The sequence below is a fragment of the Dermacentor albipictus genome, chromosome 7 (genome assembly GCF_038994185.2).
Source record: "Dermacentor albipictus isolate Rhodes 1998 colony chromosome 7, USDA_Dalb.pri_finalv2, whole genome shotgun sequence".
NCBI classification, from domain to species: Eukaryota; Metazoa; Arthropoda; class Arachnida; order Ixodida; family Ixodidae; genus Dermacentor; species Dermacentor albipictus.
This window is the reverse complement of record NC_091827.1, coordinates 100,415,038-100,433,146: the sequence shown is the minus strand read 5'-3', so window position 1 is coordinate 100,433,146 and position 18,109 is coordinate 100,415,038. Positions and strand designations below refer to the sequence as shown.

The following is an 18,109-nucleotide window of genomic DNA, read 5'->3' as shown; positions in this document are numbered from 1 at the left end:
CATTATTACCAAGTTTAATGAGTGTAATGTGAGCTCCAACTCTGAAATCAACCTGGAAGAATCGTAGAACACTCGATAAGCACGGGCACTCTTAAACCCGAGCAACTAGATGAGCTAAAGATGCTGCTAGGGGAATATCTCGATAGATTCAGCAATCTGCCAGGTATAACCGACTAATAACGCATGAAATAGAGCTAACATCAACCGAACCAGTAAGGTCAAAGCCTTACAGGGTGTCTCCATGACAGAGAGAAATTATAGAGGCAGAGGTACAGCGCATGCTACAGTTGGGAGCTATTGAGCCCGCTGAGGGTGACTACACGTCACCGCTAATACTTGTGGAAGCCCCGAATAAAGGTCCTCGTCCGTGTGCTGACTACAGGAAGTTAAATGCCATCACAATGGATCAGTTGTGCCCGATACCCAACATTCAGGAACGAATCGACAGAGTCAGCGCTGCTAAATACATTTCGACTACAGATCTTGCGCGGGGATACTGGCAATTCCCCTTTGAGAAAGTGGCAGCCGCTATGCCGCATTTATCTCGCCTGTAGGCACTTTTCGCCCTCTCGTTCTCAGTCTCGGGATGAAGAACGTGCCGTTCAGCTTCTCTAAGTTGATAGCTATTGTCCTAAAAGACTCGCAGGAGTTCGCATTGCGGTATCTTGATGACGTCGCGATTTTTTCTAACAGCTGGAATCAGCACGTATCGCACCTCAGTCAGATGTTCTTGCGGTTGAGGGAAGCAGGCTTAATGATTAAGGCGGAAAAATGTAGGTTTGGCTGCTCGCAGGCTACTTATCTGTGTCATGTTGTCGGCCAGGGCACAAGACGGCCGGCTGAGCTGAAAACAGCTACCATTGGAGATTTTTGACAGCCGCGCACAAAAACAGACATTCGTTTATTTCTGGGACTTGTTGGGTACTATGAACGGTACATTCCGAATTATTCGCAAATGGCAAGTCCTTTAACGGACGCATTCCGAAATTTAGCACCGAGTAACGTGCACTGCATGGGATAAGGATGAAGAAAACGCTTTCCAAGGTTTGAAAACGTTATTAGTTTTTTGTCCTGTGCTTCGGGCGCTAGACTATAAAAAGGAATTCATAGTTCAGTGCCACGCAAGCGACAGGGGAATGGACATGGTACTTAGTCAGGTCCACGATGATAATGAGGAACATTCTATTCTCTATGCCAGCCGTAAACCAAATGTATAATAGAGGAAGCCTAGAGCGCTTCAGAGAACGAATGTGTCTGTTTGGTTTGGGTAGAACACAAGTTGCCTTGTTACTTGTACGGTGCGAGATCCGTCTTCGAGACCGACCACTGCACTCAGGCGTGGCTTAATCAAATGTCACAAAAAAATGGCCGCTTGCTCCGATGGAGCCTCACCATCCAACCGTACAACTTCTGCGTTAGATATAAGAAGGGAAAGTTGCATAGCAAGGCGGACGGCTTGAGCAGGCTAATTTGAAACTCATTCTGCGTTTAGGGATCCCGACTAACTTTTGTTGTCTTTTTGAAATTTTGTTAAGCCAAGACGATCCCCTTTCATTTAGAAGGACTCCATCCGTGATTGATAACTTTGTCGGCGCGAGATTCCTTCAAAATGTGCATAGCGAAATGCAGTATTTGTTGTTTCCGCACTTGTGTTTTCTTTGAGACCTAGCGGGTCTAAAGCGAGATCCAAGATAGTTCGTCGCTGCGCACAGCCGTGTTGTGAGGTTCGCTTTGCTGCTGCCTGTCCTTGCGAGATGCTTTGGGGTGTATGCCAGCATTTCGCATCTGGTTGATGCAAGTGGATTCACCTCCCGTGCCACCAGCCATTCCCTTCCAGCCCAGCGGATAACAGCACTGGCCAGTCGAGATGTTCCTGACTATGGGGGAGCTGTTACGATCAGCCAGCGGGGGTAGTGACCTCTAACCTCTCCTGCCCCGTTGCGATGAATCGCTTTGTGCAGACAACGAAACGTCCCTTTCGGACAGGCGTGCGGCGTCAGGACGGCGGCAAACGCTTGGCGGGTCGAGTGTCGACTGTTGGTTCACTGTCGCCGTCACCGACGATGGCAGCAAGAGACTCCTGGAAAAGGGCGACCTACGGCGTTTCCTCACGGACTCCTGCAACTGCCACGGTCGTTTGACACATGCTCCAGCTAATTGCTGGGTCATCGCAGGAACCACACACGCGCCAGTTTGAGTCAATCGTGACAATCCCTGTCTACGAAGCTCCCCGCATCCTTTCTATGTGTTCACTAAAACAAAGGTGCGGGAGGGAGTGTGTGCACCATCGCCCTCAACTCGGATCCTTCGGCTACTTAAGGTGGGTAGACAGATTTCCCTGCCTAGGGATCTAGGGAGGACAGAGGGGATTTAAGAGGACTTTTTGTTCTCCTCAGTGAGCTTCCATTCAGTCATGCTAGACTTGAGACGTAACGTTCTCCACACTTCATGTAGATATTGCAAATAAACCCCGTACTCCTCACTCTCGACGAGAACATGTTTCTCCTTGCAAAAACGTCCGTACAGTCCACGAGTCGGACGACGGCTTGGGTTAGCTACCCTTTTTGACACGCCGGATACTAAATTTTACACTGTATCCAATATGGCCTTCAAATTTTATATATGTCCTCCTGGTGTAGTGCCAGACGGGAATGACATATACATACAAATAAATAAATCCACGCACACGCACGCACGCACGCACACACACACACACACACACACACACACACACACACACACACACACACACACACACACACACACACACACACACACACACACACACACACACACACACACACACACACACACACACACACACACACACACACACACACACAACTCACGCATTGCAGGGGTGCCGCATGCCCTGTAGCATTCTGCACACGCGCTTATCCCCATGAAGCAGTCTAGTATATCAGGTAACGGAAGCAATACCAGGGACGGCACAAAAATGGATGGCGTGAGGTACGATTCCGAAATTTCTGTTCTTGCGTACTTCCTTCCCACATAATTCAAATGCTTCATTTGCATACATATGGACAGCGGCTGTTGAACAGCTTATAATATGTAAAACAGGTTGCATCATGAAAGAAGAAGGAAGGGAAACTATCGATGAGGTAACCAGAAGTAGAAACCACTACTTCACTTGCTTTCCTGAAAAAAAAAATTTTGCAAGCTCTTCGTGACGCTGTCGCCACGCGCTACGTGGGAGCGGGCATGCGAGGCTCCGTACACACGAGGAGTGATGGAGCGAGCATGCGTTCGCTGCACCAGTTTACAAACTGCATGGCCAACAGAGTATGAAGTGAAGTTTCTCTCTTTCCTGTGCTTATCGTCCAAAATTATGCCCGGAGTCACTCTCTGGCCATACCTGGCCCATGCACCACTAAACACTACACCATCATCATGAGCATCGTCAACATCACCACCCGGAGTCCAGTGACACGCAGTTTCTTTGTTCTATATTTTACAAAGGATGCGGTAGCTCGATCCATCTTTTGACCACAGGATATGACGAATCGGTTCTGCTAAAATATGCAAAGCGGAGCTCACGAAAGGGAAAAAATCGGTAATTTTCTCGTTCGTCACCACAGGATAATCGCTACTGCCTTCTTTGTGCATTCATGCACAAAGAAATGCATTCAAGGTTTAGAAAACGGATGTATTCCACAGCTAAGTAACGTATCATTCTGTGATGCGCCGTATACCGTAATGCATTCGAAAGACCGCGTAATCTAAGCCCAAACGCAGTTTGTCACATCGAGTGGGAGAAGCGAGAAACTGAAAGAAAAAGCACACTTTTTTAATACAAAGTGTGTCAGGACACTGGGCGAAGCAATAACTGCGCTCGGTGAGCCACGCCATCTGCATGCAGCAGGGCCTGTCTTCCTTGCACCGCGCATAGAGATACAAGAGCCGAAGGACAGGCATCTGCACGTAAGGGACGAACACGCGTGCAAGGTCACGTACGATGCCGCGGCACGAGAAGCCAAGCTTCCCCAATCGCGTAGCGCGCGCGCGTACGTCCCAACCACGACGGCGCGCTCCCAGGAAAGTGCGCGATCGTACACTGTCATAACGGGCACGTGTACGTCGTTTACGGCTGCTCTTTGTATTTGCCGTCGCCCGCCCCATGGTCACGAGGTACGGGACGGACATTCTCGAAAGTGGTGGACGGCACGACGAGTGTCTGAGTTGTGGGCTAGCCAGCGTGTGACCTTACCTTTTTATATGGAAGATACAGAAACGAAAGGGAAGAAAATTGCACTGCGTCCTTGAGTATTTATAAAGGAATGAAAATGCGGTAAACTTGTTTTAGTTTTCGGCAAATAAATACTTCCATATTCTTTATGCATATTTATCGCTTCGGGGCGTGCTTTATGTATGTTAAAATGTCTTCCTCAGCAGATAATGGGACGAACCAACAAACACTGACACCAAGGACAACATAGGGGAACTTACTTGCGCTTAATAAATGAAATAAAGAAACGATACATTAATGTAAATTAAAGTGGATGAAAAAACAACTTGCCACAGGTGGGGAACGATCCCAAAACCTTCGCATTTCGCGTGCGATGCTCTACCAATTGAGATACCACCGCGGCGCCGTTTCCTCATCCATTTTCTTGGGTATTTATGTTTCCTAGTAGAACTCTGGGAGTATTAGCCAGCGCAACCACTCAGAGACCTTGGCGGCGGATGTGGGATCGTTCCCTACCTGCGGCAAGTTGTCTTTTTCATCCACTTTAATTTCCATTAATTTATCGTTTCTTTGTTTCCTTTATTTTTCCCCTATTTGTTTCCTTTATATTTCCCCTATGTTACCCCCTTGGTGTCAGTGTTTGTTGGCTTCTTATGATATGAGTAATAACAATCGGGCCCCTCGGTTAAGCCCCTCCCTTCTCGTTTCGTTTGTGTGTGTATATATATAAAGAACTTGAGTGGTGCTACAAGGTAAACAGAACAAGTATTTAATTTCGACAGTTTCGATCGGTGGACCGATCTTCATCAGGGTTTACAAAAAAAAAATGGCAGTTCGGCCCTGGTAGGGAAGACACCAGACCGGGTACCCTGTCGTTCTTACATACATCAAACCGAGAGGAACAGTTGTGACAGTGATTGATTTTCGGGGCCTTGGCAGATTTACAGCGGCCTTTGGCAGCTATGCAGGGCAAGAGGAAGGCGGAGTCACATGTATGTAGAGCAAGGAGGTAAGTGAGGAAAAAAAAGAAAAAAAGGGAAAAGAAAGAAAACGGAAAGAAAAAGAAAAAAGAACACAGGAGGAGGGAGACGTAAGACGGAGAGGGAGGGGGGCGGGAAGTAGCGGCAGCTAGGTTCCCGTGCACCCGAGGCAAGGAGGGAGAAAGCGGTCGCTCCGCAGCTCCAGTGCGTGGGCTGCCGTTGTAGCGGGAGCGGGTGGCGGGGGGCACAATAGAGTAGGGGCCCAGAAGGAAGACAGAAGAGCGGCAACTTGTAGAAAGAAACACAGTGTCACAGTACAAATATACAAGGCACGGCCCGTTCCGGCAGCTTTGTGGTCCAGCTACGGTGCGAAAAAAAAAAATATAGTTCCAAAAAAGAATATATGCATGGGATTCGCAAAGCAAGTGCGCCCATGGGCTTAGATTTAGGAAGTCGAGTTAAATAGCCTCCTTGTGGTCCAGTTTTTGAACGTTTAACAGACAAATGACATCAAGGGTGCGATCTTGTACGCGTTCCAAACTCGAACGGAGGCGGTCCGTTCTTTCCGTCGCGAAATTGGCGGTCCGTTCCGTTGCGTTCGTCCGATAGCAGACAACACGGAATGATTGACAGCAGATATCACTTCACAATTGACGTCATGGCGTTCTTCACCGTTCAAACTGACCAACCGTGTGCGGCTCGGTGGAACGGACCGCCTCCGTTCTATTTTGGAACGCGTACAAGATCGCACCCCAAGTCAGCACGTGCGTATTTCAAGAAGGGCAATAGTGGTGCGATCTTGTACGCGTTCCAAAATAGAACGGAGGCGGTCCGTTCCACCGAGCCGCACACGCTTGGTCAGTTTGAACGGTGTCGAACGCCATGACGTCAATTGTGAAGTGATATCTGCTGTCAATCATTCCGTGTTGTCTGCTATCGGACGAACGCAACGGAACGGACCGCCAATTTCGCGACGGAAAGAACGGACCGCCTCCGTTCGAGTTTGGAACGCGTACAAGATCGCACCCTAGGTCACTCAGAATGACCACTTCAGTGGCAGGGTCCAGGAAACTGAATTTATTGGTTTTCCGCTCGCCCCCTTGAGGCGCATGCGGAGGGGTGAGCAAGCAGTGAATAGCCAGCGTCTCAATTATAGAGTACATAGCATGGATTCGCGTTTCCCATGCACTTTCACGGCATATCCCGGAGGCACGTCATATATAAACGAGAAGAAATGGGGTTAAACGAGGGGCCCGATTAAACGAGGGGCCCAACAGTGTTGAAGTTTTTATCTTACATTAATAAGATCTTGATGAGGGCTAGTTGGTTCATACTTAGAACTGAGGTTAAACAGCGCGAAAAAGACGAGGACACAAGGAAGCAAATACCACAGACAAGCGCTTGTCTGTGGTATTTGTTTCCTTGTGTCCTCGTCTTTTTCGCGCTGTTTCACCTCAGTTCTAAGTTTTTATCGCTCACGGGAAAGATATTCATGAGACCACTGCCATGTTCTGCTTACACTCATGGTAACAGGGCTTATGAGCCCACCGTTTTAGCAGGTGTGCTGCATCATCTGCGCTCAAATCCATTGCCGATATCGTGCCAGATATGACATATTGAAGGTTACCTACGTTGAGGTATTGTTGCAGCCCAGCTATCGACCTTATTTCGTCATGTCTCTGTATCAGGCCTGCCCGCTATTGTCTCCAAGATAGAAGCTGCCGTCTAAAAGCGCTTTTAAAGCTACGATAGATTGGTGGTGTGTTTGTGAACATGGCCTTCGTACTCGTTACCTTAGAAGTACCGGCGAGAACCGTGTGGGCCAAACGAGGCTTGGCGCCGCCATCCTTAGATGTCGAAGCGCAGGAGATTTGCTTGCTTTGTTTGATCAGTCACTCCAGTACCTGGCGCAATGGCGACATGTGTCTTAGTTATTCTTTTAGTTAGCACAATTTATAATTAAACTTCTTAAATTTTGCGGTATTCAGAACTTTTCAAAATAGATTAATTCGTTGCCATTGTATAATCAGCCAATGTTATGCACACTATAGGGCGAGCTCCACTGAGTCAGCGGATTCCATCGCATGACTTTTTAAGTTCACTGATCTCATCCCCTCGCCTCGTTGCCTGCTGTAATCGACCGCGTTTTCCTTAACTCGACACCCATCTTGTTACACAGCCGACCACCCGGATCCTCTGACGTGCCCGATTATTTTTCTCTTTCAAGTATTAGCTTTATTTGCTCTCTAATGCGCACTTTCTACCTCCAAACTTTGTGATTATAATTTACTGTTCTGCCGCTCGTGGCGCGGTTTTCAGCCCCCTTTCCAATTTCGCAGCTCGGTCTCCCCCTCCCCTCCCCTCCCCCCTCTAATTTCACCATCTGAGAGCACTGTTTCCGTTCGTATTTCTTAGCGTCAAACTTCATCCCAAGTTGGAGTTAGGGAGCGGGATTAGAGGGGACAAAACACGGCACCGTCGGGACAGCGGGATTACGGCTGTAATCGCGGAACTTATCGCGACTAACTCGGGACGCCTAGTGACGTTACGTAATCCGGAAAGGAGAGCGACACACTTTATTGGTACATAAAATCGTGTCGGGGCTCTGCGCGCCGGGAGGCCTCGGTCGAGGGTCGCGCCCTCAGTCCAGGACCCCGTAAGTCGAGGCCGCCCGCCGCGCTCTCCTGACCAGATCAAAAATCAAGCTGGCACGGTGTGCTTAACTGGGCCCCGCCCTGTTGTGTCATACATAGCCTACTATCAAAATTCGCTGCGCTGGCCTCGAGCTGAAACCAGACGCCGAGTTGATCGGTAGATCGCGAGCTCGCCTCGCTGCCCAAGCGCCTGCGGCAACTCCACGGGCTTCCGAGCCCGGCGCGGACGGCGCTGATGAGTCGCCGTCCCAGCGGTGCGTTAGATGCAACCGACATCGAGCCCTCTCGTCCACTCGTCCAATTCAAACGGCGACCAGCGGCGCTTCCTGATTTGAGGGGTCGAAGTGCTGGCTGCTTCAACGGATCCAGGGGCTGTAGAAACCGAGCAGCGCGAAGCGGGAAGAGAGACGGTGACGGCGAGCGAAGAGACGTCCTCCCGGGTCATGACCGCGTGCCTTAGCGCGAGACCGTTATGCTCTCTGCCCCTGTGCCGACTATGTGACGCCCTTGTTCGTTAACTAACCATCGCCTTGATCACTTCAACGATCAGCTCTGCGCAGCAGTGGCAGCAGGCTGGGATACCCGAAACGCAACAGCCCGCAGCAGTGGAGGGTAAAGGGGGGAGGCCGGCCTGCGCACGCGGGTTGTTGGCCGCTGGTAGAGAGGGCCGCGAGGCGGAGAAAAAGCGATGAGACGGGAGAGAGAGCACCGGAGAAGATGGCCTCACATTGCGACTCCGTTGCGCCCCCTGAAAACCGCGTGGACGGTCGCATCTGCGCCTCCGAGGGGAGGTCGGTCAGCCCAAACAAATGGTGCAGGAAGCCAGCTTGCCTCTTTCAACGCCTCTATAACGGTGGTGGCGTTCAAAGGTGCATTGCAATGCCGAGATCCTTGTTCGGGTATCGTTGAGCCAGATGAGAATCCGCGCGTGAACACTGCCTCGTAAACTTTGCCGCATATAGATTACAACAGGGCACGTTGAATCTGCTGCATTTTTTATTGATATCGAGCAATAGAATCAAATGACCTATTCGAAACGTGGGAGGCCAAGCTAACCCTCGGGGACCTGGAAGACCAACGACAACTCGTCGCCAGGGCCAAGAGGGCAGTCGAAGCCAGAGGGTTCCTGGACTAAGGAGCATTCCCACCTTAGGGTGATACCCGTCCTCGCTCGGGACACTGTTTCGTACAATAAACGTTTCTTTCTCTCTCTCTCTGCCACATGGTGTGGCACAGCAAGGGGACTGAAGAAGAAGAGAACGAGGTTGGTCTCGGAATCGTGCGTCAACGGTTACGTTTCGTGAAGTATAAACGCCTGGATCCCCATTCAGCGTGTATACTTCAGCAGGGTACACGCGACAATATTTCCGGCGGTTCTCAGCAACACATCTTTATGAGTTTTTTCTATCTTTACGGAGTTTTCAACAAACCCCGTAAAAATCCAAAGCGCCAATAGGAGAAATTTGATAATTTCCCACAACGCTCGTAGTTACCCTTATTCGCGCATTTTCGACACTCCCAATATTCATTACAAACATTAAATTTTACTGCGCCCGCTCCAACGTTTCTCTGAAGGAATTCCTTTAACATTTGAAGTACACCTCCTGAGCCGTATCTAGTCGCAACAAAGTCTCTCTGTACAACAAAAAGAGAGCATCTGGGGCCCTGATAAGCTCTTATAGCGTGGATTCAGATGCGAGATTGAGTGTCGCGTCACAGCATTGCGGTGTTTTCGGTGAAAAGGCTCCTCCATCACCAATAATTTCCTTTCATAAGCTATATTCTCATGCGACTATTCAAATCTTACACAAACACGCAAGTATCTAGGAGAAAGAAAATAAAATGTTAAACATCTTCTTTTTTAAAGGGCACAGATTTCGCGAGCTCGTGCAGAGGTCCATGACGCGTAAGAAAATGAATCCGGGTCTTACGACTTTGAAGTTACAGCAGATGCGCAGATATGCCGATAGCACGTACAGGATAATCAACTCAATATATCAATTCTTCACATTAGGTAACTCTGCACCGGGAGCAGCGCCAGCAAATGTTTTTTCATGCTTTCAAGCCGAAAAAATGTTACGATGGTGCTTTCACATAGAGGAGTTTCACTTTGCCCCTCACATCAGCCTCATTGCGTCGCACAGGGAGCGGCCGAGGGATGGCGCGTTCCCATCTACCCGCTACCCCGGATTCCTGGGCCATGGAGTCGTAAAAGATTCCCCAGCAGCATAAATAGGATTGAATTAGTCGGTTTTACGACTGTCGGCAGCCGGTTCATTGCCGCGCGTGCAGCTGGAAGAGTTTACTTACTCGTTGGAATTGCGAAAGAAAAACAGAGAAGCAATGCAAAGCGACAGGCGCTTGAAACGCAGCCCTACTCTTTCTGTGGAGGGAATGCGCAGCCAAGATATCGCGAGGTTCAGACTGCTGTGAGACGGAGACGGCGGGAGTCAGTATACTGAGAACAAAAGATAAAATAACCTTCGCGAATGTATGTCAAACGAAGCAACGTATAGACAAGAACGGCACCGAGAGCGGCGCTGCTGCGCCGGCGTTGAGAGCGCCGCATGCGGAGCAAAATTCTATTAGCCGGTGGTACCCCTCTCCCATCTCTCGTTCGCGCCGCCTTGATTGCCTCCTGCACTGCGCGTGTTTGGGCACGTTTCGCGCCGCGCGCGGTGTGTGCGCGTGGACATTTCCTTCGAAGGGCGGTGTACAGTCTCTCTCACATTTAGGGGAAAACTCGAAGCGCATTGCATCGCGATGCGGCGAGCGCTTGAGTCAGGCGGCGGCAGCAGCTCGCGCAGACGCTCGAGGGGCGGGATCTTGAATGGCGTCGTCTGCTACGGCGGCGCACGCTGGCCGCATTGTCGAGAAACGTTCTACTGTCAGGTGCAGGGCGCTGATCACATCGTTACTGCGTGAAATGAGCCGGTATTCTTTGCTAAGCGTTGCGCGACGCCCACTGATACGCCTCGAATGTAAGTTCATCGCTGCATGGCAGGCATAGACGACGTACTGATTCCATACATTCTTGACGGCCCGTTTCTGGAAGGCGACTATATATTCTAACGCGATAGGACGCCGATCCACACTGCTCGTGCTGTGCAAGAACTGCTAGAAGAGCGAGCGCGCAGTCACTCTCTTGGAGCGGCCGCCTCAATCCCCGGGCGCCAACATCATTTAAAATGGCTGGGGCTCGTTGAAAGTATCTCTGGCGAAACATCCCCTCTATCAGTCGCCCGAGGATAGGTCATTCATTCAAGTCATTCTACACTGATCAAGTCATTCTACACTTCACTGCCTTCCAGGATGAGCGCTGTCATCGCTGCCGCTGGGGACATGACGAGATACTAACTGAAGTTCCGAGCGTGACGTGTCCAATTCCCCACCGGCGGGCAGGGTCTGTCTGGTGTAGCGAAAGATTATCGAGAAAAATCACTTCCAGCTCATTGTCTGAACCTAAAACGTTCATTTAATCGTGTCCGTTTTTTTCATCGTGTTCGAGTCCCATTGTTGAGTGCTTTGTTTTCCTTTCGAGTCAAACAAAGACTGAGCACGTTGCGCGCACATCTTGGTGCCTTTTGTCGCTGCTCATTACGGTAGCACACACAGTGAAGAAATATACGTGCACACGCTCAGTACTCCGGCCTTTCGAAAGAACAAATGAACCACGTTGTCAAAAAAAGTTTGTGGAACTCCATTATCGCCAATGAAGGATCAGAGTGTGGCGACGCACAACGTTTAGTAAAGAATATCAGCTCACTTCCCGCAGTACCGATGAAATCGATGCACTGCCCCTGACAGTACCACGCTTCCCGAAAATGCGGCCAGCGCGCGCCGCCGTAGCAGACGACGCAGATCACGACACTGCCCCTCAAGCGTGTGCGCCTGCTCGAGCTGCTGCCGCCGCACGACTCCATTGCTTGCCGCATCGCGACGCAATACGTTCCGAGTTTTCCCCTTAGTGTGAAACAAACTGCACACGCTATATTTGCCTTTAAGAAGATCGGTACGCTTGACGATTATTTTTATGGCTGCAATGCGGCGAAAGGGCAGCGTCTGCTTAACCATGTAAGGGACGCTGAGGAGGTAATTGGAAACGACATCGTATGTGCCGCCGGAAAAATCGTCAGCACATACGACGCGGCACATACATACGGCACCTACGAGCTAAAGTCATTTTTGCAGTTTCTCACATTATGTTTGCTACAAATCCGTGTTGTCTCTGATGGCGACAACGGACTTCTATCGACACTGTGCGGAAATAAACAAGATATATCGCTGCATAGCACAAGTACGACATGCGCACACAACTTTAACTAGTACGTCCCCTACAATATGGAATAGAGGCAGCAATGTAGACAGCTTGGTCATTTTTTAACAGTACTCAAGAGACGGAAGTTGAAAGTATTATTAATCATTCCTGCTTCAGCAATGCCGGTGCGACCAAGACGCGGGTGTGTATCGTCCAGTAACCCGATCAATCGGTGCGGTGGTGAAGCGGGAATGAACTCCGCTCATGTTCAATGCATCATGCACATATTCAATTTCTCGGCACGCGTGAACTTCGGCCACTGCTAGCGCATACAACAGACGTGGTTTCCATTCTTAGACAGCGCACACACAAACGAAACACGAGAAAGAAGACAGGACAAGCGCTCGTTTAACTTAAAGTTTTTATATGAATAAAAGGATTATGTACCGAGTAATTATTAATTTCACGTGGGTTACATATAGAAACCGTCATACACTCAGGAGGGATCAATGAACGAGCTCGCTTCGTTTGCCAGATGTTTACTTCGCTCGGCGCACCGCAGTAATCCATGTCTGTCGTCTGCTTCTTTCGTACCATTTTCTTGTGAATCGGCAGAATTTCACTGGTGGCATCAACCTTTTCATGTTTACATTGCTGTCGTGACAGTTAACAACACAATAATAATTTCCGGTCATCCGAAGAGGCGCCGTCGCAAACAAGAGACGTTTCGCGCGCAGCGCGAACTGAACGCGGGCGCGACCGCGAAGGGAAGCGGCGACGGAAACCCCCGCTGGAGATGAAATCGCTCCGCCAGGGGAGAAACGAGCGCTGGCGTCTAGGATGAAACTTGGCGTGCGGTCGTCTATACAGCAAAGCCAGCGAGGCTACATAAGCGAGTTCTCGCACCCTTTGGAGGTCGTGGGGTTCTGTTTTGCCACTACCCTAAATCTAAGGAAGCCTTTGCTAACACTTCATTATGTGCGGCGCAATTCTCTCGCTATGCCCCAGCATTTTCTAAATGCCTCACTATATGAGAAGGCCATGATATCATGTTTAATTTTATACTATAGGCCATTGTGGTATGATCGCAAATGACGATGCAGATAAGGCAGCTCGGATGTCAAACAAAGAAAACCACTGCGTCCCCATTCCTCTCTCAAGGACAGACCCTGCGAGGCAGCTTCGCGTTCTGGCATGCACACTCTTGTTAGCCGAGTGGAATACCGCACATACGAGGTGCACCAGACTGCATAGACCAAACTCTTCGCTGCAACTCGGCCGGACTGCACCGACGCGAAGTGTCTCTTCAGTGTCGGTTGTGGTTGCGAGTTGCCTTCAGTCCTGCATGTGATGTCTACGGATGCGAGGAGAACATTAACCACTAATTCTGCTGCTGTGCCCAATTTGAAGCACAAAGACAACCTATGTTCAACGAATTCAGGAAACGCGATGATCGTCTCCTGAGTGAAGAGACAATGCTAGAACACCGTCCCCATCGATCATCTGCTCGGAAGGCAGTGAAGACACTTTTGTGCTTTCTGAGAACGTCTGTCTTGTGCGAGCGCCTTTGTCTCTGTAGTACTGTCCGTGTACGTCTCTCTCCCCCTTGTTTCTGGTCCCTTTCTCCCTTGCCCCAGCGCAGGGTAGCCAACCTGGCTCTTGACTGGTTAACACACACACACACACACACGCACACACACACACACACACACACAAAGATATATATATATATATATATATATATATATATATATATATATATATATATATATATATATATATATATATATATATATATATATATATCATATTCTTACTACCGCTGCAGAAAAGTGTCTTAGAAAATTCACAGGCATTTCACGAACAGTGCTCACAATAGCCATTTAGCATATTTTAAACAAAAAAAGAACAAAAGAAAATGAGTTTTGGCACAGTACTGTTATACCACTCGAAGAACAACACACAACATCAAAGCCAAATGGTGCTCTTTCCACGCGTGCGAGGGGGATATTTTAATCAAGACGACGAACGCCTCGATGACCGGCGCCAAAGTATCTCCTGCGCCAGACGCTCTGCAAGGCTCGGAGACTGATGCTACGTACAGTTCGTGTGGCCATGCTATACCACACTTCAACTTGATTAGCAGCGACGTGGAAACCTCTCGAAGCTGGAGCCAGAGAATACCAGCACCCGAACCGAACGGACAGCGGCTCCCAGAGCAATCGGTGTAGACACGTGATCGGAATCCCTTCCGATATTGGTGGCGCTCCCATCTCTACGGTTGCAGCGCTGCCCAGTTCTCCGAGCCGGAGCTCCGTGCTCCGAACGAACCGGGCGATCGTGTGCCAAACGCGCGGTCGTTCAAACCTAAAGCTCACTGCCACAACGCTCGAGAGTGATTCAAAGGAAAGCAACCATTATAATGCGGCATTATAAGTGGGCGTTCATTCGTTCTAGAACGTCGTCAATGCATTCGTTAATGCGTAGTAATTTTCCGATTACCATTTGCTCTGAACCTGTTCCTGACCGGACGTCGTTTAATTTTGTTATGCAAATAAATGTCTTGTTTCTCGTTTGCCTTGTCTCCAGAACCCACGTATACGTAAACTCGAACTGTTTGCGCGATGTAAGCAGTGCATACTCTGTGGTGAAGGCAGGGGACATGCGTGTAGCCGTAGAGATTTTCCGAAGGAAGAGGTTCACTTTTTGCAAGGCAGATGCTGCCGGGCCAATCTTTCGAGAACTCACTAAAACGTCTTTCTCACTATTTCTAACTTTTTTTTTTTTTGCAAGGACATGCAGTAATATGGCGGCGGCAAGCGGTGGTGGTGACCTGAGCAAGCGTAGAGCCGCAATAGGCGTTTCAATAAAAGGCGTCGTTGGGAGCAGAGAGTGTTCTCGGGTGCATAATGTCACGTGTGCCCGGTGCTTTCTTTCTGTCGTCTCTCTCTTCTGTCGTTCTGGCGCTAACAACACCGCTGCTATAAAAAAAGCTCGACGACATTACCGTCACGGCCCCGGCGATTCCAGCCGTCGTCACGTTGTCGGTGTCAGCGTGTTCGGCCTTGGCAAGCAGGGACTCCTCTTGGGTACCTGCAGAAGAACAGAGAGAAAGAGGGGAGACACATGGTGTTTATTCATTTGGTTATTATGCCCTCAGGGATTACGCAGAAGCATTAAGGAGGACAAGGCTACGCCAACGCAAACATTCAAAAAAGGTGGATGATGTAGCCAGATGAATGGCAAATAATGCGTCAAACCCCGCAGAAAAGAAGTAACTGTCGCATAACCCACGTAGACGGCCGACGTGTTTACAAAGAAGAAGTCCGATGTTCGACGAACACTCGTCGGGCGAGGGTGGTACATGGGCGAAATACCATCAGCACTCGCCTAACCTTGGGCGAGTGGTCATTTTATTTTGGCCTTGTTTACAAGGAGAATGTCATTATAGAAATGCACTGAGGTCAATATGTACTATAACTTGCTCTAACTTGATTGTTCACACACACTTGATGGTAACTTGATAACTTGAGAACGAGGATGGACAAATGAAAAGAAATCTAATCATGGCGCTTACTGTCACAAAACTCATGATTTACGTGACACGCGGTAATGGGGAGCAGGAAGGGATCAATACTTACCATCCGAATTTCTTTAGCCTTCTCGTAAATATAAAAACACGAGCGTTTTTTCATTACGGCTAGGGAATCGAGCCCACCGCCTCGTGCGGAACCGCAGAACGTCATCATTGCCACAAGCCAATGCAGGGTGCTTTTAAGACAAAAGTAAAAACAAAAGAAAGTGTGCGACTATGTCGTTTTAGGGAACAGGACAGAATAACGCGCACATTTTGCGTTTTGTGAGCATTTCTGGGACACCCCGATGCAACTCGAGCGTGCTAAGTTAAATGATCAGGGTGTTTAGAATGCGATCCGGTAAAAAAGAAACAAAATAAAAATAAACCGTGAACATTTCCAAAGTTACCAAAATCTGACGCAGCCGTAATGCGCTTCTCCTGCGCATGCCAACGAAAAACAAAAGAAAGAAAAGCCGAGCATCGCAGCGTCGTATTGCCCTTTTGGTTTCGTTGGTTGGTCTTACTGTAAACTTGCAAGGCAAACTTTTTTGCGCATTTCCTACCACTTAGATGCAATAGTCAAAATACAAATACTACTAAAAAACTTAAGACGGTCAGTTTTGGCTAACAGAAACTTCCAGGCAAGTTCACTGCCCCTTTACGGGTGCGAAATGCCAAAGAAATGTTGGTGCCCATTATGATATAGAAAAAAATAAAATGAACTGCAGCAGAAGACCTCTACTGCCGCGTCCCTAATGATGATGATCCTACGTGTTGTTGCTTCTTTGGCGCAAATGGAACGAAAATGCACAGGGACGAGTGCAGGCAAGTGAACGGAAGTTCGCTGTCGGCGCCATCAGAGTCGCTCGTTTACGAGCACCCGAACGATGCTTTCTGCAGGGTGACGAAGTAATGGTAATAATAAGAGGAAGCTTTAGCACGGCTTCTTCTATCTAAATACGCGAATAGGGAGAAACGTGGCTCGAATTTCGATCAGGTTTGCGCCACTTAAAAGAAAACGTTAAGATCTAGTGACCCTAGAAAATATTTTTTTTTTATTTCGGCTACAAATACTTTAAGGAAAGCTTTTGAAATTTGTAGAAAGAAAGCTGCATCTGCAATGAACCGCTAATTTGTGAGTAGGACTTTTTCAAACCCTTTCTAAACATTGAAACAATTTCCCGTTAGCTGTAAATTCGTAAATCAGACTTTTCCGCTTCGTATGCTATAACAGGTACTTTTTATAGAACCGGAATATTAATTTTTGGTGCAGAATTACAGATTCGTAAAGTTAGTGCTCCATTTTTTTTTTCTAAACTCTCAATTTTCAGACATTTTCGTAAAATCTTCCATGCTCTAAATCAAAATTCCACTTCCTGTACTCAAAAACATTGAACTTTCTCAAATGTCATTCGAAATGGTCCCGCGGCTGTCTGATAATAGCAGATCTGCGTTTTTACATGTACTCGAATAGGGAGATAGCAGTATAGGCACCAAGCTGAAGTTTCCACTTGAGAGGAAGCTTGAGCTCGGGGGCTCCTATATAAATGCATGGGAAAGGAGAAATCACATAGCTCCGCAACCACCGCACCACATTTAACGAGGTCTGTTGCATTTAAAAGAAAAGGTAGCAGTACAGTGACTGTTGCAAGCTGATTATCTATTTAAGGTGTCGATTTTTAACAAAGGTTGTTCAAATTCGCACATTTTCAGAAAACGAGATTAGCAAGCTTAAGATTCCGTACCGCACCAATGAAAACTCATACATTGATTGAATGACTGATTTATTGATTGTTCTTACCATAACTCGAGCGCCAATTGCTGCTGTAACGTTTTAGACCTTTGCGCGTCGCATGCTCAAGTTATACAGGGTGCTTCTGCGAACACTTTCGAAAATCTTTAAAAACCTGAAGCCTTCTTTATCATGCGGCCCTGATGGCATCTCCTCCGCAATTCTAAAAACTTACGGAAATACATATGCTCCGGTATTTATAACTGTTTAATATTTAATAATTCTTTGAACACTTCCGCTTTTCCTCACACGTGGAAAACTGCTCGCGTTTTTCCTGTATTTAAGTCTGGCTTTAAAACCGATACCTCGAATTATCGCCCTATTTCTCTTCTGTGTGCCGCGTCTGAGGCTTTGATGCGAAAGCGTCAAATGGCCCATTGAGCAAAAAACTATGGTTGATGCCTCTTTCATAGGAATCGGTAGAACAGGAAAGGGAAATGTGCCTTCACAGAAGCCGTTTCATCTTTATTGTACGCGAAGAATTAAGTTCCAAATAGTCATCACCGGACCCGTACCACTGCACACGGATCCTCGACAATTGCGACACAGGCAAGAGTTGTCGAGCGACTCGCGACCGGGAAAGATGCCCCGATGACGCTCATTGCACGTGACGGAGCACTGCGCAAATCCGCCATAAACAA

At 48.4% G+C, this 18,109-nt stretch overlaps 1 protein-coding gene across 3 annotated transcripts in view; it reads right to left on the bottom strand.

Moving 5' to 3' along the window:
- The window catches only part of LOC135917220 (uncharacterized), a 77,787-nt gene that overhangs the window by 37,660 nt on the left and 22,018 nt on the right, over positions 1-18,109 (bottom strand). For all 3 annotated transcript variants that reach the window (XR_011507507.1, XM_065450755.2, XM_065450756.2), the window contains exon 2: positions 15,107-15,192. Coding sequence is in view for 2 of the 3 variants with exons in the window: in XM_065450755.2 (XP_065306827.1) it covers positions 15,107-15,192 (86 nt within the window). In the remaining variant the exon portion in view is untranslated. The remainder of the gene's footprint in view (positions 1-15,106; positions 15,193-18,109) is intronic.